General features: G+C 32.6%; 2 protein-coding genes across 5 annotated transcripts; one reads left to right on the top strand and one right to left on the bottom strand.

Moving 5' to 3' along the window:
- Positions 1–976: 976 nt before the first annotated feature.
- LOC145064165 (putative clathrin assembly protein At5g57200) lies at positions 977–4713 on the bottom strand. Its single transcript, XM_079011670.1, has 14 exons — positions 4624–4713; positions 4469–4538; positions 4149–4246; positions 3612–3750; positions 3398–3518; positions 3080–3182; positions 2884–3000; positions 2720–2785; positions 2553–2633; positions 2387–2467; positions 2189–2305; positions 2018–2093; positions 1709–1827; positions 977–1504 (listed from the first exon to the last, which is right to left on the bottom strand). The coding sequence occupies exons 1-14, from the start codon at positions 4711–4713 to the stop codon at positions 1133–1135; spliced, it is 1650 nt and encodes a 549-aa protein (XP_078867796.1). The 3' UTR covers positions 977–1132.
- Positions 4714–20877: 16164 nt separating this feature from the next.
- PRHA (pathogenesis related homeodomain protein A) lies at positions 20878–24900 on the top strand. Of its 4 annotated transcripts, none has more exons than XM_079009034.1 (12): positions 20878–21226; positions 21478–21736; positions 21934–22391; positions 22468–22633; positions 22725–22848; positions 22940–23052; positions 23132–23509; positions 23593–23814; positions 23904–23993; positions 24066–24113; positions 24200–24343; positions 24496–24900. In XM_079009034.1, the coding sequence occupies exons 3-12, from the start codon at positions 21955–21957 to the stop codon at positions 24724–24726; spliced, it is 1953 nt and encodes a 650-aa protein (XP_078865160.1). In that variant the 5' UTR covers positions 20878–21226; positions 21478–21736; positions 21934–21954; the 3' UTR covers positions 24727–24900. The 4 variants fall into 4 exon arrangements, with proteins under 4 accessions (XP_078865160.1, XP_078865158.1, XP_078865159.1 ...); XM_079009032.1 differs by having other exon boundaries at positions 21478–21843; XM_079009033.1 differs by lacking the exon at positions 21478–21736.
- The last annotated feature ends 308 nt before the right edge of the window (positions 24901–25208 follow it).

Below are 25208 nucleotides of genomic sequence, written 5' to 3'. Positions count from 1 at the left end.
TTTTAGATTTATGTTTATTATAGTGGTTTATATTGCAATTTTGTTCATTTATTAATCATTAGACTTTTTTGTATAATAGATTTTTTTTTTGTAATTTTTATAATTTAAAACAATATTTATACGAATGGTGACGACTATCTGCCCGCTAAAGTACTGAACCAACTGCTATCTGTCAATAGGGTCATCCATCGCTAACCGTAGCAAATCTGTACTAAGCATTTGTTGCCGATCTATGACAAATATCTTGTTATGTCGACTGTCGTTTAAACTATGGTTTCAAAGTTGGTGGAAAATGGAATGAACAGATGAATGTCATTTATTTCTTTGGTTAAACTATGGTTTAAAAAGACTTTTAGCCCAACGATATCAAGTATTTCACTCCCTCTTTGACGTCGATAGTTCAAGTTCCGTTAGATTTGTTGGTCCAAAAAAAAATACGACTGACATTTATTTCTTTGGAAGTTTTCGGAGCTAATTCTGTTGCTTTAGCAACAGTACAATACCATTTGTTGTTAAATTGTTGCACACATGGATCATCGATTGATAGTTCCGTGTGAAATTTTGTTTTATTGTAGTGAATTATGATGACTTTTCTGCTCATATAGTGCTGAACAATCAAGATGTTGACGATTCGAAAATCTGGTGATCGATACACCCGAAAACATTGCAGACTAGATGTCACACACTACTTGTCTTTCAGACTTTTTGATTATGCCATGACAGCAACTCATAACACTTTGAGACGTCATCTGATGATATCATTTGTAACACTTCAAATCAAAGCATGAGTTGTAAGACACTTATTTTATAGCCAAAACTGATGTAACACGAGACAATGAAATGCAATCCATAACACTTTAAGGACCTAGATCAGATTATTACCTAGTGATACATATAAAAGATATTTAAAAAAGGAACAACGAATATCAAGCTAGTCTTATTATACTCTTATCCAAATGATTATGACTTCCTGATAACCTAGGAGTTATTGGTTCAAACTTCAAACCCTGTAATCATCACCTCCACCAAATTACAGGGGAAGGTATCAACAAAATCGCGACAAATTAAAATGTTACCCTCTGAATATGATTTAAATTTCCCGTATTTCTAAAAACCTAACAAAAAGTTTGCTCTAGAGTAACCCATGATTCCCATGTGATGGTGTAATACTTTGAGGATACTCATAAAGGTCTCCAAATGGATTTGAAGTACTCCTAGCATTCCCGTTATTATATGGTACTAACATATTCTGTTGCTGATATGGTTGTGATTGTGGATAGAGTTGTGGTTGTTGATACAATTGCAGATATTGGTTGCTATATGCTTGTTGTTGTTGGTTCATCATCATGAATGGATCTTGTGGTGATGGTTGTTGATCAAAAGGATTATATTGCATATTGTATCCGTAGCTTGTGTTATATCCAACATTTTGGAGTTGTATTTGTTTTCTGGCAGCATTATCCTCATATAAACTGTCTAATAAGAACTTGTCGATTCCGCCACCCTAAAATACGTATTCAGAACTCATAAAGTGGCTCAATGGTATAAGTAAATTTTTAGTATCTTTGGTCCTCATCGTATTAATCAACAAAAACAACCACGAAAACTTATGCAGTCTAATCCAATCTTGTCCATGCAACCTTAGTGAACCTTTTGAGGTCCCAAAAAACTCTTTTTTTTTTTTTTAAAGAATGAGATGAAAACTGACCAATCTAGTCTGTGAAGTGTTGACACAAATGTTTATGTTATAGTCGACTAGTGCAAGCTCCCATCCTGGTGCCTTTTGGATCTCACTCCAGTCCATGGACGAGGATTGATGATCATGTCCTGCGAAGGGGTTCAGTTATATCGTATGATTTCTTTCAAAAAAAAAAAAAAAAAAAAATATATATATATATATATATATATATATATATATATATATATATATATATATATATATATATATATATATATATATATATATATATATATATATGTAAATTACATGAACAATTATACATAAAGGATCTCATACCATTTTCAACGATGGCAAGGGCCATTGCATTGCTTTCCTCTAATTCCTTAGCAGTTGGGTTAATTTCATGCAATCCCTACACATAGAGTTATCAAAAGTTGCACACACGTGTTAGAAACCTAGTTGGGTTGAAGACGAGTGCTAGTAACAAAAGTACAAAACGTAACTTACTAGTAAATCATCAACTAGCAATGCTTCTTTTTCTTCCACTTGTTCATCGTTATTCTCGTTTTCTTGAGAGTCAGTTTCTTCAGTTCGTTCCTCCTCTTCTTCGGTATCCTCGTATTCCTAATTCCATTTCAAATTAAACGTTCCAGTCGATAAAATCGGTTTCAAGTGCTACATGTTTTAGTTAAGAAGGAAAGTTACCAGTCTCTCAATCGAAAGCAAACCTATTGAAGGGGCTTCCTTGATATATTCCTCCATTGTCGTAAGAAACGAAGGTGGTGGCTAAAAGTAATAAAAAATCATTTCACAATGCATTAAAGGAAAAAAAAAGTACATAACCTATTATTAGTTGCACCAAGTCATATACCTGTTTCAATGTTGGAAACTGAAAATTCCTTGCAAGATCTAAGTGTCGACAAAAGTCATAGAGCTCAGCAAGGTATTCGGCCTAATTAAATGAAAAAGATGTAATAATAGATATCAATTTTGTGTGTATATCGACAAATAGGAAAGAAAGAAACAGTGCATTAATACCTGTTTTCCCGCTTTTTTGTATATATTCAGAGCTTTAATAGCATCGTGTTTAGGCATGTCGAAGAACTAGAAAATTTTGATGGTGTTTAGCTCTTGGATTATCAAAAAAGACTTAAATTTGATCGAATATAGTCACGAAGTTTCCAAAAAACTAATGACAATACCATATCGACGAGATGTATGATCCCATCATTGATAGCACAATAGATCTTGAAGCTTTCTTTCACAACTAAAGCCAATGCAAATTGCACAAGATAGTTGCGATAAGCCGCTCCTTCGGGCTACAAAAATCATTCATTTGCTTTGTATATTTCCATTCAAGAAAACGAAATATGCAAAACGTACCAGATGTAAGTTTACCTGACATCCAATAAGACGATACAATAATTGTTGCATTGCAGAAAGTTGCTCTAGTAGCTCATCACCACTCATCGCTCGTCTTCTACTATACGTCTTCACGAAACTTTAGTCGATTAAACTTAGATAAAGCATTTTTCTTTTTTTAAAAAGTGATAATTTATGACCAAACATCATAGTTATAACTTTTGGCGACACAAAATCGTCGCTAATCCTTAGCAACAATACTTTGCGACAATATATGTTAGGTGCTAGAGGTGAACTTCTTGGTAATGTGGTTTATATATATAAGTAATAAAATAAAATTAAGAATCACGACACACCTCTATTCCGTATTTAGTCAATCGCTCGGACTCGATATCATATTTTAACACTCTAAAACATTCTAGCCGTTCCTCAATAAACATTCCATACGTTCGAACCCATGCTGAGCAATCCCAAGCTTTATCCAACAAGATTATGAGTTAAAAAACATGAAATTTGTCAACATGTAGTATTGTGTTCTTAAAGAAGCATTTGCGTTTTTTTTTCTTACCAAGAGGGCTCGAGTCATCTTTGAAATTGGACACTAGGAAAACTTGTCCCGGGTGTGAATAATTAAGTAACTCTTCTCTAAATGAAGGATCACCTTCCCTTAATGTCCTATGAAACACTATCAATGTCTTTATGGCAACCTGCATTAATCAAAACTATCAAGGAGAAAACATATGAATAATACCAAATTCCATATTAAAAAAACGTTGCTAGCATGTCTTTTTCATTAAAGGCAAGTTGTCGTCCTATGTCACAAACGACTTAGAACATGATACTAGCCAAGTGACATAAGATAAGTGTCACTAATTTGTTAAGTTTTTGCTTTTTTATTTTGCATCATAACATTTAGCTGAATAAGTGACACGTTTTGTAGTAGCGTAGTTATATATTAGCTAAGTGAATTCCACATTGATGCTTTTGTAGCCTCAAAACCGATCAAATTTAAACCTTTATTGACAAATTACTGATCAGATCTTATCTGACTTGTATTACGTTACGAAAGATACAAACACAAAGATAATGAAGAAGAAGACTTTACGATCCAATTTTTAGTCCTCGATAATCTCCTATACAGTACGTGAATGCAGTATGCAACATCTGCCCGTGGTACAACTACTGATGTAGCAGAAAAGATCTCTAGCATCAAAAATAAAACATGACACTTGAATCAGATCTGGAAAATATAAAGCCATAAAAAGTCGATTCATAATCAATACAAATGCAATTCTTAATTACTTATGATCAAGATTAAATTTCTAACAATTGAGCTAATTAACGACATTCAGTTTTCAATTGAAATACTGATCAGTCTATTTTAATGTTGGAACTGAAATTGTAATCATAACATATTAAACTCACTTCTAATGTGGCGTTCTTTTGGCGGACATTCGACATGACTCGTGGCTTTGACAATGGCAACGTCCAAATCCTTCGATCAAAATTTACCCAAGAAAAATAAAACTATTATAACTATTATATGAAAAACTATATTAATAACTGGAATTAGAACACACCTTGAATTCGCTATTGACCTTTGCAATGCCAACCGTGGTGGAGTCTTTGAGAGCCCCATAAGCCTTTCTGAAGCTTCCGAATGTACCCATTAAATTTGCCTGCAATCTCTTTCATAAATTTATGTAATTAAATATATTCATCTCTAGACATGAAATTCAAATCTGAAGAACAAGATGAACAGTGGAAAAGGGGTTTTTGACTTTTGTCGTTTTTTCCTATTTTGTGGTTTGAGTTCAACAATAATATCTCTCTACCCTAATTTTCGATTAGAGAGAGAAATTAAATTTATTTAGTATATAGATAGAGAAATTGGGTAATTTAATCATATAAAGAGTTATATTAATAATAACAACCAATTTATAATTTTTCTTTTGAAAAATGACCACAATCTCCAAAATACATTTTGGAGGAGCAGTATTCATTCTGGAGCTTTTAATCTAGAATTTTTCTACGTACATTTACATTTCGGGCTGAAGTCAATTCCGGAGTATGGTAGTTAACATCGTACATAGATGTGATATTATGGAATCACGAACACACATTTTGGACACATATTTCGGACCCAAAAATCAACATTTTTCTTCCACTATATATAAATAGTATCTCATGTAGTTAGCCACTTACTTTGAATTATCCGTAATTATCTATTATAATTGCTTCAAGATGAGTTTTTTCAAACAATGATTACGAAGAAAATTTTATCAACCTATTTGTTTGCCTACACAACCTTCCGGGTCAACCCTTATAGTTACTGAAAGATCTTTATGCCCAAGAGTAATTATTGAATGATATTGTTAGTGACATATGATTATATACGGTCACACTTTATAGCAAGTTACTATTGATTGATTATTTATTAGAGTAATTTTGATTAGACAAAATTTCACAATTGGTCCTTGTGGTTTACAAAATATCGCATTTTGACGACTTCCTAGCAAAAAGTCACGCGACTGGTCCCTGTGGTTTGTAAAATTACATAAAAGGTCCTCCTGCCGTTAAATCTAACTTTTCAGTTGTTAGATTTTAATGAAAAACACTATTTTGCCCTTGTACCAATATTGCAATACACTACAAACCTTAAGGACTATTTTGCATAATTTTCTAAATTTAAAATTATATATATATATATATATATATATATATATATATATATATATATATATATTATAATTATAAAATTTGGTATTACTTTATTAATACATTTTACACTTTTCATATTTTTTGTTTTTTTTTGTATTATTTTATTAATTTTTTCGTACTATTTTTTAGTTTTTTTTTTTGTTTTGTTTTGTTTCGTTTTTTTCATCAATTTGATAAAAAAAATTGAACTTTTTTTAAAAGTGTAAAATTTTTGAATATATTAGAGTATATTACAATTTTGGTGTTTGAGTTTTTTGACTTTCTGTTTTTTTTTTAATAATTTTGGTTATTTATGTTTTTTGTAAGTTTATTTATTTATTTTGATTTGTGTAAATAAAAAAGTTATGTTTATTTTCTTTATTTATATTTGTAAATATAACTATTTCATTTACGCGAATCAAAAGGTCAAAAAGATAAAACGAAACAACGAAAAAAAATAGTTATCAAATTGATGAAAAATAATACAAAACAACGAAAAAAATAAAAATAGGAAATAATTAAAAATATATGAAAAAAATAATACTAAAAAATTAAAAAATACAAAAAAAAAACCAAAAAAAAGATGAAAATGTAAAACGTATTAATATATTAGAGTATAATAAATAATTAAAATTATAAGTTAAAGGGAAAACAAAATGTAAAATAAGATAATGATAAATGCAAATATAAAGTTGCTAACAATATTAATTATGGAGCATCCAAGTAAAAAAAAAAAAAGAACCATAACGACATGAAATTAAAAAAACAAAAAAAATAAAAAAAGATAAAAAAACATTAACGCTTTAATTCACAAATAAGAAAAATTAAAGAAAAAATAATTTCGACATGGTTTATCGAATTTATGTTTAATTACTTGAATCAAAATAAATAAAAAGACAAAAAAAACATAAATAACTAAAACTAGAAAATAAAAATAGAAAACAAAATGTCAAAAAGATAAGAAAAAAGTTATCTGATTGTTGCAATTATATATTTAATTTAGAAAATTACGCAAATGGTCCTTGAGGTTTGTAGTGTATTGCAATATTAGTACAAGCGCAAATTAGTCTTTTTCATTAAAATCTAACAACTGAAAAGCTAGATTTAACGGCAGGAGGACATATCATGTAATTTAACAAACCACATGGACCAGTCGCGTGACTTTTTGCTAGGAAGTCTTCAAAGTGTGATATTCTGTAAACCATAGGGACCAATTGTAAAATTTTGTCTTTTGATTATTAATAAATATCAACACTTTTACTTAATTGGAAAAAATATTATTTTATGAAATAAAATTTTACTAACATATTAAGAATTATTATTTATAGGAAATAATAATAAAAGAGAATATGAAACTAGTTATATATATATTAGGGGTGTGCGCGGTGCGGTTTGGTGCAGTTTCGAGTCAAAACCGCAAACTGCACCACATATGTTCAAAACCGCGTGATGCGATGCGGTTTGATACGGGCGGTTTATGCAGTTTAGTTGCGGTTTGATGAGTTGTTCAACATTAATTCTATCAAAAAACCAAAAACCTGACCGGGTTAAAAAATTGATTGCTTTCATTTTATAAAAACAAATACAATTTTTGAGTTAAATCGTTTTTAATAAATTGTGACTCATGTTATTATAGTTTTGTAAGTATCATTGTTATTGCTTTATATTGCCGTTATAGTTGCTATATTCTTGTAAACCATTAGATCTCGATCTAATAGTGATTTAATGTTACGTTATAGATATTTGGTTATTGTAAGAAATATATTTATATACATCATTTCTAAATCGTGATTTGAAGTTATAACAAAGTAAAGAAAAGAAAAGTATATATATAACATGTGGTGCGGTGCGGTTTGAACCGCAGATTTATAAATACAAACCACAAACCACACCGCATAGTGCGGTTTGATAAAATGATGAACCGCAAACCGCACTACGAAATTCTAAACCGCATTATGCGGTACGGGCGGTTTGTGCGGTTTTTTGCACAACCCTAATATATATATATATATATATATATATATATATATATATATATATATATGTTGTTTGCAACATATTGGACACTTAGGCTGTGTTTGGCGCGCCATAGCTAGCTGATAAGCTAGCTTATTTTTCGAGCTTTTTTATGTTGTCGTGTTTGGTAAGCCAAAAAGTAGCTTATAAGCTAGCTTTTTGAAAAGCTATTTAGACTAGCTTTTTAGGAGCTTTTTTTAAATTTTCCAAATACACCCCTTAATTAATTATAGAAACACATATTCTTACATGTCCTTTTATGTCATTTTATATATTTCAGCTAGTTTTACCAAACGTTATTTTTTATCAGCTAGCTTTTTATTTAACAGCTAGCTTTTCATCCATCAGCTAGCTTTTTATTTAACAGCTAGCTTTTTATCCATCAGCTAGCTTTTCAGCTAACAGCTAGCTTTTCAGCTAGTCCGCCAAACATAGCCTTAGAGTAAGTCTTTTACTTAGGCTCCAACTTCTAGTTACATGATGGAGTAAACTACATACTTTTGTTTTGACTTTGCTCATAAAAACCACCAACCTCTTAAGATGATAAGAGGTCGAGTGTGTTGTAGAATGGTACCCAGAGTTACAACACAATCAAACAATCGGTAATCTTACTATTAACAGTAGGGTCTTTTGGGTTACTCACAATGACAGAAATAAGCAAAAAATAGCGAGAGAACTTTATATGGACTTGATTTGTTAATTAATTAATTAAATGAAATCTAGAAGTTTTGGAATGTTCTGATGCATTAAACAAGATAATTTAAGCAGACATATAATTGTCAGTTATATGGATAATTATAGGGTAACTAGATAATTATCTTTTAGGGTTTTATATCCTTCCTTGTAGATAGAGATGTCTTATAAATAGAGATGTCTATGGACGAAATTAGATGATGAGTTTTCTTAATAACCTAAGAAAATTTAGACTACCTCTCTTTATTCTCGTAACCACCAAAATCATGACACCATGTCGTGGTGGCTACATTGCCATGACGTGGCAGCGTTGCACCAGCAATTTTAGATTTTATGGTTCTTGATCGGTTGCTGACGGATGTTGTTGTTCTGAGTGCCTTGGGTGCAACTAAAAAAGAGGAGTTATATGTTGGACTCTTAATACTCGTCAATCAATCAAGGATCAACGAAGGTTTCAACGACTAAAAGGTATGTATCCTCGCATACTTAAGTTGCAATGGATTGGTTGTACATAAATCTATTCTCGGGGCCTATTGAATATTAAAATATGTTGCTTCTGATGTCTTTAATATTTTCTAAGTATCCCCATAACCCAACATTGATATCAGAACGATGTGTACACATCTATTGCACTTTAGGTTTTCCGTTCTTGTGTGTTTAATTGAGTTTACATACTTAGATCTGATCTAGTTTCTGAATTTTAAATAGTTTTAAATGTTTTAGAAACTAAACTATATGAAAAATCGTGTTTTCTTGAATATTCTCTAATCACCATTGCTTGGTAGGTCCTCCTCCACGATGTGGTAGGTATGATCAGAAAACGTGTTTATATGCCTCATCACAGCACGGTAGCTAGTCTGCCATGATGTGGTGATGTTGTTCATAGATTACTTCGTTTGTATATATACTAGGCGAATGCCCACACATTGGGCATAAACACCTATATAGTTGAAATCTTTACAAACATATGTTTTTTTTTAAATATAACAATAACGTTGTTGTTAAATTTGCTATAATAATTTGTATACTAAATTGATATAATATATTGATTATTTTGAATTATATGATAACATATACATCTATGATAACTGCATAATCTCAACCGTTTGAATGACTTCTACCCGCGAGTTAATCATGAATAAAATTAAACATAATATATGTTTAATGTTATTTATAGTTGTTATTGTTGTTAATTGATTTTTTGAAATTTATTTGTTTAATGGTTTAATTTCTATCAATATAATTATTTAAAACATCAAACATTGTTTTTTGATTTAAAGGTAACAATATAATCATTTATATAAACGTGTATTTAACTATTGTTATTGTAAGTTATTGTAAGCTACGTATTTGAAAACTTTTAATGATTATATAAATATCTTTAGGAAATATTTTAGTTTAATTGAGATTATAATTCACTTTTTGCATTTAGCACTACAATTTATCACTTTTAACTATTCACAAAATATTCATTGGGTTTTTTAACTGGAACTGAAATTTATATTTAAGTTGACACTGTAATGTTATATTTAAATTAACAATTTAACTATTTTTTTCCAAACTGTTCAAAAGTTATAGCTTTAAATTGATAATGGTTTACATACAATATCTTAATCTAATAAGTTAGGTATAATTTGTTAAAAATTAAAGATATAACTTTATAAGTAAGAGTAAAGATGTTATTTTAATATTGAAATTTAGTTTATTTATGATTATACTTTAGGTTTGATATTTATTTAACATTATTAACCAACTTATAATTATTATTAGAAAGACACTACAATTTATCGCTTTTAACTGTTTACAAAAATTATTTGCATTAAATTGATAATGATTATATTTAAATTAACAATTTAAGTATTTTTTTACAAACTGTTCAAAAGTTGTAGCTGTAAATTGATAATGACTTACATACAATATCTTAATCTAATAAGTTAGGTATAATCTGTTAAAAATTAAAGACATAACTTTATAAGTAAGAGTAAAGATGTTATTTTAATACTGAAATTTAGTTTATTTATGATTACACTTTAGGTTTAATATTTATTTAACCTTATTAACCAACTTATAGTTATTATTAGAAAGACACTACAATTTATCACTTCTAACTATTTACAAAATTTTATTTGGGTTATTTAAGTTAAACTGAAATTTATATTTAAGTTGATCCTGTAATGTTATATTTAAATTTATAATTTAAGTATTTTATACAAATTGTTGAAAAGCTGTAACTTTAAAATGATAATGTTTTACACCCAACAATATATTAAAACTAATAAATTAAGTATAATATGTTAAAAGTTAAAAAACATAACTTTATAAATAGAAATAAAGATATTTTTTTAATATTGAAATTTAGTTTGTATATGATTACAGTTTATGTTTGATATTTATTTAATCTTACTAACCAACTTATAACCATTATTAGGAAGAAATTGAAAAGTCATGTGAGTTTCAAATGAATGTGGTGAAAAGAAAAATACATAGGAGTTTCAAATTAATGTGATGAAAGAAAAAATATTAGCTTTATAAGATATATATATATATATATATATATATATATATATATATATATATATATATATATATATATATATATATATATATATAAAAGTTGCCTTGTTTTGCATGATTGTCCCTTAAATTATTTGTCTCGATTTAGTTCAGCATGCAAATTTGTCAATTTTACTAAAGTTGGAAAACATTATGCTTATTGGTTTAATTAATCAATTAGTTGTTTCATTAATTAACTAAAACTCAAGGAACTAAATCTTATTGATTGTATGTATTCATTATGAACATTGTGTCCTTATGTGACATCCCCAAAATCACGACCAGAAAAGACTGATTTAATTTATACTTTTTAAAATAATTTTCAGAATAATCCTTTAATTTAAAAGAGTTGCGAAATTTGATCCCAAAAAAAATATGATAAATAAAATTTATCAAAGCATTCCTTAAAGAAATGTATTTTCATATATAACAAAACTCGGGATGTCATGTTCCGATACAGACCAAAAGCATAAACGGCACATTATAAGCCTTACAACAGTTATATACAACTACTGGCCTATAAACAAAGTATATTCACAAGTTGTCCAACTTATGCTCTCGCGCCACTACCTGTAATACAAAGAAACTGAGTGGGTCAGGCTTGAAAGTCTGGTGAGCATATAGGGTTTTCAACCCACAATAAATAATTATGTTTAATTTCACCAACCAACAATAACCCGATTACCCATTCCCGTTATCCTCACTTTACCTCCCTAAAACAACAATTATTACCAGGGACCTAATCTAAGATATTCATCGGGATGGACATTACTGCAAAGGGGTTTCCTCAACAATAGATGTCCTAAAGACAACCATGAGGGGGATAAAGTACACCAGTGAACACATCGTTCACAACACCTACAAGTTATGAACCTGCTAGCGTTCCACTAGACAGTCTAGAAAGAGTCTATGGTCGTCATCCATACTCCGCTAGATGACTAGATTAACACCAACATCAAGGTCTCTCATCATTTTTATTTCATCACACATCAACTATATACCCATGCTTTATATATATATATATATATATATATACACACACACACACACATTCATACACAACTTAAAACCTGTATAATATATTTATTCAATACTCATTCCAAATAACAGATAATATATAAACATATAGCACATATTTTATAGAGAAATAATTCATATCCATATGTTAGAAGAAAGCAACTACACACTCACTTGATAAGACGATGCTCAGAAAGCACTACGGCTCTTAAAATCATAATCTTTAATGAAACTGGGATATCTTCCAAAAACCGGGCTTCTTGCGGGCATAGTTTCGGCTCGAAAACTCTATTTCTCGGGATCTTCGGGGCTTCGGGACTTACTTCGGGCGTCGAGGTTGCTACCGAGGCTTCAGGGGTATTTCTCGCAAAGTAGAAGAAAGAAAAAGGGTGAAGAAGTGGAAAATTAGCAAACAAGATCGGCAACCCTCATGTTCTATTTATAGGGTGCTGAACCCCGATTTACGATGGACGTACTCAAAGAGTACGTTGGGCATACTTCGCTGTCGACATGTACGTTGGGCGTATGCCTAGTATGCTCGGCGTACTGGGTGGATCAGACCGGACGCGTCACGACTTCGGATAAGCTTCGAATTAATATTTTTGTTTATTTATTTCATTTATTTAAAAACTTCATAAATTCATAACTTCTGTATACGAGCTCCGTTTTTTATGTTCTTTATATCCACACGTAGGTGAGACTATGCTCTACAACTTTCATTTAGACTCCGTCGGCTAATTTTGAGTGTATTTTTATTATTATATTTTTAACAGGTCGAGACATGAAAAGTCCGTTAAAAATTCATAACTTCTTCATACGACGTCTGTTTTTGTCCGTCTTTTTACTTTTGAATTACTATTAATGAGATCTTCGATTCTCGTTTAGATTGTTTCTGTTAAAAATCACTCGATCTAAAATTCAAGTTTCGGTCTGCATACGGCTAAGGTGAAACTTAGAAAAATCATAACTTCCTCATATGAAGTCAGATTTGGGCATTCTTTTTATGCACGCTCTCGGTTTAACGAACACTACCACTTTTGTTTAGATCATTAAGGCTAAAAATCGGTCTATGGTAAAATCACTTTTTACGTCGCACAGCGTCGTGCCGGTTATGTCGTGAAACTTCGACATGTCATAACTTCTTCGTTATAACTCGGATTTTGACATTCTTTATAATTTCGGAACCCTTGTCACGACCACTACAACTTCCTTCATAGATATCAGGTTTATATAATATTTTATTATTACGCTTATTCTTGTTCTTAATTCATTTAAGTCACACAGTCATGCATAAAACACATAATACTCAAATAATGCATTCTTATTATTTCAAAACGAGTTACAAAAGGTTAACATAGACTATTCCATCAACATTAATGCCTAGCCTAGAAACACGGGCGTTGCAATTCTCTCCACCTTAGGATGATTTCGTCCCAGGAATCACACATCAACAAACAAATGCGGATAGCAAAGTCATCATGTCACTTTCCGTCTCCCATGTGAGATTTGGCTCATTCGTATGTTTCCATTGGAAAATCACTAATTCGACCATCTTGCGTCGCAACTTCTTAGTCTTACGGTCAACGGTTGCCTCTAGTTCTTCAATTAATCTATTGTTCTCATCAATTTTTAACTCAGAAATTTGAATTATATCGGGAACTTCTCCCGTGAACTTCCTCAAATAACACACATGGAAAGTGTTATGAATTCCATTCAGTTCTTCAGGTAATTCGAGCTTGTAAGCTTAGTTTCGAACCCGTTGAAGAACTTTAAACGGTCCAATAAACCTTGGACTTAATTTCCCCTTTTACCAAACCTTATAAGTCCCTTCCACAGTGAGACTTTAAGCAAAACCGAATCCCCAACTTCAAATGTCATCGGTCTTAGCTTTATGTCAGCATAACTCTTTTGACGATCCTGAGCCACTAACATTCTTTCCCTAATTATTTTCAGCTTTTTCAAGAGTCTGATGGATTATCTCAGGTCCCATAAACTGCTTTTCCCCAGCCTCAAGCCAACAAGACGGTGTACGACACTTCTGTCCGTACAAAGCTTGATAAGGTGTCATCTTAATGCTGAGTGGAAACTATTATTGTAGGAAAATTCTACCAAAGGTAAATGTTCATCCCAGTTACCTTGGAATTCCAGGGTACATGCTCTCAGCATATCGTCAAGTGTTTTTATCATCTTCTCGCTCTGACCCTCATTCTGTGGATGGTAAGTTGTACTCAAACACAACTTGGTACCCAATTCCTCTTGTAGACTTCTCCAAAACCTTGAGGTGACACGGTTATCACGATTCGACACAATTGTTAATGGAACACCGTGAAGTCTCACAATTTCCTTCACGTAAGAATTCACAAGCTTATCCATAAACCATTTCTCATTGGCTGCTATGAAGTGCACACTCTTAGTGAAGCGATCAACGACCACCCAAATCATGTCGTGACCGTTCTTTGTTCTAGGCATTTTAGTGAAAAAATCCATAGCAATGTCTTCCCATTTACCCGCAGGTACATGCAAAGGTTCTAAACTCCCATATGGTTTCTGATGTTGTGCCTTAACTCTAGCACAGGTCACACACTCGACCACATACTTTGCAATATCAAGCTTCATCGCAGGCCACCAGTAGTAGGGTTTTAGGTCCCTATACATTTTAGTGCTGCCAGGATGAATTGACTACAAGGTTTTATGAGCTTCTTCCATCAGAAGATCTCTTACTCCTCCTGACTTAGGCACCCAAATTCGATCTTGGAATACCTTCAGTCGGTGATTGTTTATACCGAACACTAACGTTTTACCCAAACGTTCCCCCTTTCGGCCATTCTTCTCAGAAGCTTCTTCTTGAGCTTTCTTTATACTCTCCATAATTGTCGAGACAACTTCTATTCTCAACGCTCTTGGCCTTTTTCTTTCAAGATTGACTTTCCGACTGAGAGCATCAACGACAACATTTGCTTTACCGAGGTGGTAAAGTATCTCACAGTCGTAGTCCTTAAGTAACTCTAGCCAGCGTCGTTGCCTCATATTCAATTCTTTCTGATTAAAGAGATATTGGAGACTCTTATGATCAGTGAAACGTTTGCACTTCGAGACATAGAGGTAATGCCTCCATATCTTTAGAGAAAATACTACCGTTGCCAACTCCAAATCATGAGTGGGGTAGTTCTTTTCATGCTCTTTCAGGTGTTGAGACACATATGCTATCACCTTTACTCTTTGGGTCAAAACAACTTAACCCAACACCATACGCATCGCTATAGATAGTGAAGTCCTCAACTCCATCGAGTAGAGAAAGAATCGGTGCCTCACATAGCTTCCTCTTTAGCAACTCGAATGCTTCATTGTGCTTATCACTCCAAGTATAAGTAGCTCCTTTGTGGGTCAAAGCTGTCAATGGAGTAGCGATTAAAGAAAAGCATTGGATAAACCTTCGGTAATCTCCGGCTAATCCCAGAAAGCTTTGGATCTCCGTGGGACTTTTCGGTTGTTCCCACTTCATCACAACTTCAACATTTGCTGGATCAACCATTATCCCTTATTGGGTGACAACTTGACCCAAGAATTGGACTTCTTGAATCCAAAAATCACATTTGGAGAACTTGGCATATAACTTCTCGTTCTTCAAGACTTCTAACACTTCTCGTAAGTGTCTGCCATGTTCCTCTTGGCTTTTCGAGTAAATAAGAATGTCATCTATGAACACTATCACAAATTTATCAAGGAGCGATTTACAAACCATGTTTCATTAAATCCATGAATGCTGCTGGAGTATTGGTTAATCCAAATGACATAACCAAAAACTCGTAGTGTCCATATCGTGTTCTGAATGCAGTCTTCTCGATATCTTGTTCATTAAATCCATGAATGATGCTGGAGCATTGGTTAATCCAAACGACATAACCAAAAACTCGTAGTGTCCATATTGTGTTTTGAATGCAGTCTTCTCGATATCCTTCTCCTTCACTTTCAGCTGATGATATCCTGACCTTAGGTCGATCTTTGAAAAATAACTTGAACCTTTTAGTTGATCGAACATGTCATCAATCCTTGGCAATAGATATCTATTCTTTATCGTTGCCTTATTCAGCTCTCTGTAATCAATGCACATCCTCATACTCCCGTCCTTTTTCTTTACGAATAACACCGGAGCTTCCCAGGGTGATGAACTAGGTCTTATGAAACCTTTGTCCAATAACTCCTGAAGTTGCATCATCAGCTCCTTCATCTCCGTTGGTGTTAATCGATAAGGTGCTTTTGCTATTGGCGTCATTCATGGTAACAAGTCTATTCTGAACTCCACTTGTCTATCAGGCGGTAATTCGGGAAGATCTTCGGGAAATACTTCCAGATAAGCACACACGACAGGAATGCTCTGCATCTCCTTTTCCTCCTTCTTAGCATCGATCACGAATGCTAGATACGATGTACATCCCTTGCCCAGACACCTTCTGACTTTCATTAGCGAAATGATTCCAGAAGGTGTTTGGGGACAAACGCAGAGTAAATTCTTGGTTGTTTTGTCGAACTAACAGTGGGTTGGCTTGACCCATGATCCCACTAAAGTTTCCTCCCTCCGACTGCCTTCCATTCACTTCGCGCTCTTCAATTGGAATGGACAGTTCTTCATGATTCTGCCGAAGCAGACGTCTGGTTTCTTCCATTTGACGATCCAACATTGTTTGAATCATCATTTGTACACCAGCCATCATCATCGGCTTAGGTGCTACTGCTGCAACAACTACTTGTTCAATTACAGGTGGTTAATTCCTGTTTTCGTTGACGTTTCCAACTCTGCTTCTTGTTCTTACCATTGTTGATCTATACACCGGATAAAGTGAATTTAGATCTTCATTCATGATAGATATTTAAATCATCCACATCACTCCGAAACGTTTACATGCTAGTTCTAATACCGTAATCATACGCTTAGAATCCTAAACACATAAGCTTTCAGATCCGGTTGGCAACAAACCGTATATCCGAACAAATAACATCATATATGGTAAACATATAACATTTAGCACATAAAAGCATTTTAGGCAACTTTTCTAAAGTAAACTAGTGCTCGTGTCTAAAATATAACAGACACACATCTCACAATCTCCACTTAGCATTCTAAGTTTAAGTCTAGAAATCCTACAAATTCCTAGTTCGCTTAAACTAATGCTGATACCAACCGTGACATCCCCAAAATAACGGTAAAAAAAGACCGATTTAATTTATGTTTTTTAAAAGTTTGATTTAAAAGAGTTGCGGAATTTGTTCCCAAAACAAAATATGATAAATAAAATTTATCAAAAGCATTCCTTAAAGAAATGTATTTTCATATATAACAAAACTCGGGATGTCATGTTCCGATACAGACCAAAAGCATAAACGGCACATTATAAGCCTTACAACAGTTATATACAACTAATGGCCTATAAACAAAGTATCTTCACAAGTTGTCCAACTTATGCTCTCGCGCCACTACCTGTAATACAAAGAAACTGAGTGGGCCATGCTTGAGAGCCTGGTGAGCATATAGGGTTTTCAACCCACAATAAATAATTATATTTAATTTCACCAACCAACAATAACCCGATTACCCATTCCCGTTATCCTCACTTTACGTCCCTAAAACAACAACTATTACCAGGGACCTAATCTAAGAGATTCATCGGGATGGACATTACTGCAAAGGGGTTTCCTCAACAATAGATGTCCTAAAGACAACCATGAGGGGGATAGAGTACACCGATGAACACATCGTTCACAACACCTACAAGTTATGAACCTGCTAGCGTTCCACTAGACAGTCTAGAAAGAGTCTATGGTCGTCATCCATACTCCGCTAGATGACTAGATTAACACCAACATCGAGGCCTCTCATCATTTTTATTTCATCACACATCAACTATCAACTATTTTAAGTTGTGTATGAATGTGTGTGTGTATATATATATATATATATATATATATATATATATATATATATATACACACACACACATTCATACACAACTTAAAACCTGTATAATATATTGATTCAATACTCATTCCAAATAACAGATAATATATAAACACATAACACGTATTTTATAGAGAAATAATTCATATCTATATATTAGAAGAAAGAAATTACACACTCACTTGATAAGACGATGCTCGGACAGCACTACGACTTTTAAAATAACAATCTTCGATAAAACCGGGATATCTTCCAAAACCCGAGCTTTTTGCGGGCATAGTTTCAGCTCGACAACTCTATTTCTCGGTATCTGCGGGGCTTCGGGACTTACTTCGGGCGTCGAGGTTGATACCGAGGCTTCAGGGGTATTTCTCGCAAAGTAGAAGAAAGAAAAAGGGTGAAGAAGTGGAAAATTAGCAAACAAGACCGGCAACCCTCATGTTCTATTTATAGGGTGCTGAACCCCAATTTACGATGGGCGTACTTCACTGTCGACATGTACGTTGGGCGTACGCCTAGTATGCTCGGCATACTGGGTGGATCAGACCGGACACGTCAGGACTTCGGATAAGCTCTGAATTAATATTTTTGTTTATTTATTTCATTTATAACTTCATAAATTCATAACTTCTGCATACGAGCTCTGTTTTTGACGTTCTTTATATCCACGCATAGGTGAGACTATGATCTACAACTTTCATTTAGACCCCGTCGGCTAATTTTGAGTTTATTTTTATTATTATATTTTTAACAGGTCGGGACATGAAAAGTCCGTTAAAAATTCATAACTTCTTCATATGATGTCCATTTTCGTCTGTCTTTTTACTGTTGAATTACTATTAACGAGATCTTCGATTCTCGTTTAGATTGTTTCTGCTAAAAATCACTCGATCTAAAATTCGAGTTTCGGGCTGTATACTGCTAAACTGAAACTTAGAAAAATCATAACTTCCTCATATGGAGTCAGATTTGGGCATTCTTTTTATGCACACTCTCAGTTTAACGAACACTACCACTTTTGTTTAGATCAGTAAGGCTAAAAATCGCTCTATGGTAAACTCACTTTTTACGTCGCACAGCGTCGTGCCGGTTATGTCGCGAAACTTCGACATGTCATAACTTCTTCATTATAACTCGGATTTTGACATTCTTTATAATTTCAGAATCCTCGTCACGACCACTACAACTTCCTTCATAGATATCAGGTTTATATAATATTTTATTATTACACTTATTCTTGTTCTTAATTCATTTAAGTCACACAGTCATGCATAAAACACATAATACTCAAATAATGCATTCTTATTATTTCAAAACGAGTTACAAAGGTTAACCTAGATTATTACATCAACATTAATGCCTAGCCTAAAAACACGGACGTTACACCTCACATGTTTGAAAGAATTGTCAATCTCACCACGACTAGGTTCACCTACTCCAAGTGCTAAAAAAGGAAGGTTTAAGGGGATCTCTCTGTTTCCGAATGAGGTTGACTTTTAAGTAGCATTTAGTGCTTGCCCCCTCACCGCCTTCCTACATTTTCGAGTAGAGTTACTGAAAGGGCTTGATAGGACACTTGCTTTGTTAAAATTATTAACATTATAAGTGATGGATCTATTGATCTTAATTGATTAACAAGTATGAAAATTGAAAGAACACAAAAGAGATGTCACAAAGGTTTTCACTAAGAAAGGGTTCTCACAAAGAGAATGAGCACAAAGCTCCTTAGGGTTTAATGATCAACAAATGATATTAACCCTATTATATAAAGAAAAGTAAATACATGTGAATCCCTACAAGCTAAGCTAGGTAAACAATAGAATATATCTGATATCCCTAAGATTTGGATAGTTGTTTTATATTCAAAAGTGAGAGATTTGATATTGTTTTGCTAGATTTAATTGTTTAAATGTAAATGAGTAAATTAATTTTTCAATTAAACATTTTTTTTGGAGTTTGTAGATACATTTGTAGCCTTTACAAAAAGAAATTGAATAGGTGATTCTAGATTACGTTGATTTTGAAAGCTGGATTTGAGAAAGCAAATCTTGGAGTTCTTAACCCACGAAAGAGAATGTGTAAATTGAATTAGATACAAAAAATAACTTTTGTAAAAGTTTGGTGAATGATTTTATAATCTTTTTATAGACATTAATTGAGTTTAATTAATTGTCTAATTACATGTAATGACCATATTGCTATACATTTTAGTATCCATTTATGCATGATGCTTAATTTGGGTTACATATATTATATAATATTGTATATATAATAAATAAGGAGTTTTGATAATTTTTAATGTATCTCATTATATATAATATTTTTTAATTAGATTTTGTAATATACGAATATCTAACCTACTGGCATATTATAATACAAATATATTTGATATTTATGATTAATTATTATGATTTTTATAGTCTTTAAAATATTTTACTTATTATGTGAACCGTGTAACAAACGGGTTATAAACTAGTGTTGTATATAGTTCATATTACTATGTTTGTTTAACTTTTTGTTAAATTAAAAAAAATGATTTTTTTTTCTAGAAATTCCGGAATTATTTTTCGGATTTTGGATTTGTTCTTGAAATTCCGAAGTTATTATTATTATTATTTTTCCCGAGATCCAAAATTTTAATTCAAAATTCAGAATGTTCGTCTGGAATTCGGAATGTCATTCCTGAGTTAGTAAAAAAATGTTTTTTCTTGGTCCGAAATGTCTCGTTCCAAATAAAATGGTTATTTTTAAAAAATATAGATTATTTTTTTCAAATACACATTTAAAAGATAATTAAATTACTTAATTTCCCATTAAAAAAATAAAAAAAACCAAACACATAGACCCTAATCATATACATACGTTTTTGCTATTAATCTATTTTTATTATAATTCCACCTTTACGCTAGACATACCACACTATTGGCTCGACGTCACTACTGAGCTCGTGAGACCGGCCCACGGTTCTTGACCCGTCTTATTGAACCTCCTCGGAGACAGCTGACGGTTGGCGACCGGCGACCATAGACGACAACTACAAAAGCTCAACCATGGAACTGAAGTAGACTCATCTTGATGATGACTAAACATATAACCAAATTCAGTGATCATTTACAAATCTCACTTCGAATTTCAAGTTTTTTCTTCAAAGAATTCGAATCGTTTGTCCAATAAATTCACTTTATTTCCTGATGTACACATATGTATGTGCATTTTCTTCCCTTGCAGCTGTAGATCATCTTCATCATCAGGTGCTCTCTCTCTCTCTCTCTCTCTCTCTCTCTCTCACTCACTTTCTCATGCTACAGTTTCATGTTTCTGACTTATTTTCGTTTTTGATGATGACTATCACAAATTTGTGTTGTTAATTGTGAATCTAGCCCTAAAAACCTTATTTCCGTTTTAAATTATTATAAATTGCACGCCTTCTCATAATTGATCCCTAATTCCCTATTAAGTTACTGTGCGTATGCCAAATTTCTGAATCGTTCTCTCCTTGTAGTCAATCAATTGATGGAAGATACACTCCATGTAGCAATGCTGGAGTTTTTTGCTTGTAACTCGAAGAAGACACCTCACTACAGGCACTCTCGTTAGTAGAATTGATATGTGAAGTTGACTGAATCGTTAACTTATGGTTGATCGTAATCACTGTTCTTCTCAATTGATTAAAGTTCAAGCTAATTTTTGGTTCTCTTAACTTGATTTCCTTGCTGTTATATCTCATATAGCCAAGATCTTTGAACTTCCCTTCATTTGCAGTATGTCAAATGTCATAAATTTTGTCTAGGGTTTCTTCTGTTCTGTTTACCTTTGTAATGTCATGTTGATTTCGAACATCAACTTGGAACATCGCATAGGTTATATGGTATCATTTTACAGGACTTCAGATACATACACCATCATTCTTTTCAGAGTTATTACTTCATTTAACAAACTCTTCTGCTTTCCTTCTTAGTTTAATACATAGACAATCGACATGACTGGAGTAGAGACAAAAGAAACTCGCAAGAATATTGGAAAATTGTTGCATTCAAAATGCAGCACACAAAAGCTACATACAAAGCGATCAAGAAAACCAAAAACTCCAATGTCAAAGGAAAAGCTTGTTGAGTTTTTAACCAACAGCAAAAGGAACGACTTCAAATGCAGAAATGCCTCTCATAAAACAATCAAATCCTTGATTAATCCATCAATAACAACTTTCCAAAATCAAGAAGAAACTGCAAAATGTGAAAATACAGATCTCACTTCAGAGAAGCTTAAGAAGAGAAGAAAACGAAAGAGGACAAAAAACAAAGTTGAGGTTGATGAAGCTTCTAGGCTGCAAGGGCGTACAAGGTACCTTCTCTTTAAAATGAGAAAGGAACAGAACCTTCTAGATGCATACTCAACTGAAGGCTGGAAAGGTCAGAGGTATTTATCATTTCTCAATTTCTCTCATATCTGTGAGTTTGATGCTGTAAGTAATTGTTTTCTTTATTATATTCAGCCGAGAAAAGATAAAGCCAGAAAAAGAACTTCAAAGGGCCAAAAAACAGATTCTGAAATGTAAACTTGGACTCCGTGATGCCTTACGCCAGCTGGACTTACTTAGCACAGATGGACGCATTGATGAATCTGTTATAGCTCCAGATGGATCCATACACCATGACCATGTATGTAATTATGTCTCCAATATCTACTAAACATGAACTTAATCACAATAAAATTGTTAACAACAATTTGTTTAATGTTAATTTTATTTAGATACACTGTGCAAAGTGTAAGCTGAGAGAAGCATTTCCAGATAATGACATTATACTCTGTGATGGGACTTGCAACTGTGCATTTCATCAAATGTGCATTGACCCTCCACTTTTAACTGAAAACAGTAAGTTCTTTTATTTAAAATCTTTCCCATTTTTTTAAAAAGTTATTATGGATGAAAGATTGAAAGAAGTTTACTTTGTTTGGTGAATCAGTTCCTCCAGGAGACCAAGGGTGGTTTTGTAAATATTGCATTTGTAAGACTGATATCATAGATGCAATGAATGCACAGCTTGGAACTAGCTATTCCAATGACATCAATTGGCAGGTTGGTAGTTTTAATTTAGTAATTTACACAAAACTTGTGAATCGTTATTTATTTGACATAAAAAGTAAATGAAAAACAGGAGGTGTTCAAGGTTGAGGCTACATTACCTGATGGTGGTGAAACTCTACTTAATCAAGAAGATTGGCCTTCTGATGATTCTGGGGATGATGATTATGATCCAGAAAGAGTTGAAAAACATGAAAGTAGTTGTAGCAATATTAAACTTTGTTCTGAAGGTGAAGGTGAATCATCTGATGATGATGGAAGCAGTAATTACAGTTTTATATCACTGGATGATGAGATTCTTGTTGATGATTCCCGGGAATTGAGAATTCCGGGAATTGAAGTCAATTCCAGTGATTTTATTCCGGGTTCTGGTTCCGGTTCCGGTTCTGATTTTGAACCCGTGAGTGGTCGAAGACAACGTCGAGCTGTTGATTATAGAAAGCTTTATGATGTGAGTATATTGTTCATTCACAACCCGAGACACTTTTATTTGTGGAAAAGACTTGAATGCCCTCATTTTATGTCATGATACAGGAAATGTTTGGAAAAGATGCTCTTGCAAATGAACAAGTAAGTGAAGATGAAGATTGGGGTCCCACAAACAGAAAGAGGAGAGAGAAAGAGTCGGATGCAGCAAGTACCCTAATGACTCTTTGTGAAACTGAGGACAAAATGGGAAAAGATGTTGCTGAAATATCAAAGAATGACACAGATAGTAAAAGATCGTTTTTTAGGATTCCATCTGAAGCTGTAGAGGTATTTTTTCTTTTTTCTTTTTTCTTTTTTCTTTTTACTGTTTGTTGGAATTTATTATTTTAGGTTTTTTGTTTTTTGTATTATATCAGAAGCTTCGCCTAGTTTTTGCAAAGAATGAACTTCCCTCTCGAGCTGTTAAAGAAGAGATTTCCAATCAGTTAGGTCTCGACCTCGAGAAGGTAAAAGACGTAAATGCCCTTTTCATCCTCATTATAAGAAAATAGCTGTATAAATTCCGTGCCATATTTCAGGTTAATAAATGGTTCAAGAATGCACGCTACCTGTCTCTAAAAAGGAAGGTGAGTTTTTACTTTTTACATATTTATTTTTTTATTTTGTTTTGAATAACAAAATCTTATCGATTATATTTAATTAACTTATTCAGGCAGAAGATAAGCCAACTCAAAATGATGGCCCTTCTATCTCAAAAGAATCTGCTAATAATGAAATTTTATCAGAGAATATTCCCACAAATGCTACAAAGCAGCATGACAATGGAGATTTACTTGTTTCTACTTCAACCAACATGGTATTCTTTTCTTTCAAAACACCAATTTTTTATTATTTTACTTTTCTATTTTCAAAAAAAAAACAATTTTATACACATGTGAAAAATTGCAACTTAAAAAACAGAAAGTAGAATGCTATAGTTGAGTAGGTTTTGTTTAATGTGTTTTGAAGGTTGACTGTGATGTAATTGGTGGGACCCAAAGTGATAATCAAGAATCCACGTCAGCAGAAGCTCATATGCAGAAGCTTTGTTATTTGAAAACAAAGTTGGAAAATCTACAAAATATATTACTTGTAAGAACACCAAACAGAAGAGCTAAAACAACAGCAGCACAGTCATCATCTATTGACCATAGCTCCACCATCTTTGTTCCCATTGCACACCTCAAGGAAAAACCCTAAATCACTGCAACAGATGAGTCTCTTTTTTTTAAATAGAAAATATATTTTACCTTAATTGTAACAAGAGCTAAACCAAGTTAATTTTATATTATGTAGCTTTATGTACGAAAGAACAATGAGTTTTATAATTATCTTTTTACATATGAATTTTATAAAGATAAAATGTTACGAATCTGAGTCTTGTGTCTTTTGACTATTTGAAGAACATCTTTTTATGATGGATCATTGTCATCCATTGACGTATCCCTGGTGTTGTCAGGAATTCTTTTTATGATATGCATCATCTTACTTTAATAATACTTGGAGTGTTGGAGTATTTAAATAAGCATAAAGATCATAATCAAAAACTAAAGATTTATCTTGCCTTTAGTTGGTTATTATTGTTTGTGGGCGTCCTTATTTACAAATTGTAAATTTAGTAATTTAGGAACTTTTTACCTAAGTTTAAAGGTAACTTTTGTATCATCATTTCGGCAAATTAA

The sequence above is a fragment of the Lactuca serriola genome, chromosome 7 (assembly GCF_051521515.1).
Source record: "Lactuca serriola cultivar US96UC23 chromosome 7, Lser_US96UC23_V15, whole genome shotgun sequence".
Lineage (NCBI taxonomy): Eukaryota > Viridiplantae > Streptophyta > Magnoliopsida > Asterales > Asteraceae > Lactuca > Lactuca serriola.
The sequence above is the reverse complement of the archived record's forward strand: the minus strand, read 5'-3'. Positions and strand labels throughout refer to the sequence as shown.

Excerpts from the sequence above, each read along its gene's own strand:
- LOC145064165 (XM_079011670.1), bottom strand. The coding sequence starts at position 4,713 with ATGGGTACATTCGGAAGCTTCAGAAAGGCTTATGGGGCTCTCAAAGAC. Across the intron at positions 2,468-2,552 it reads AGTTTCCAACATTGAAACAG|CCACCACCTTCGTTTCTTAC; the intron begins GTATATGACTTG and ends TATTACTTTTAG. Across the intron at positions 1,505-1,708 it reads ACACTTCACAGACTAGATTG|GGTGGCGGAATCGACAAGTT; the intron begins GTCAGTTTTCAT and ends TACGTATTTTAG.
- PRHA (XM_079009033.1), top strand. The coding sequence starts at position 21,955 with ATGACTGGAGTAGAGACAAAAGAAACTCGCAAGAATATTGGAAAATTG. Across the intron at positions 23,053-23,131 it reads CCAATGACATCAATTGGCAG|GAGGTGTTCAAGGTTGAGGC; the intron begins GTTGGTAGTTTT and ends AATGAAAAACAG. Across the intron at positions 23,510-23,592 it reads ATTATAGAAAGCTTTATGAT|GAAATGTTTGGAAAAGATGC; the intron begins GTGAGTATATTG and ends GTCATGATACAG.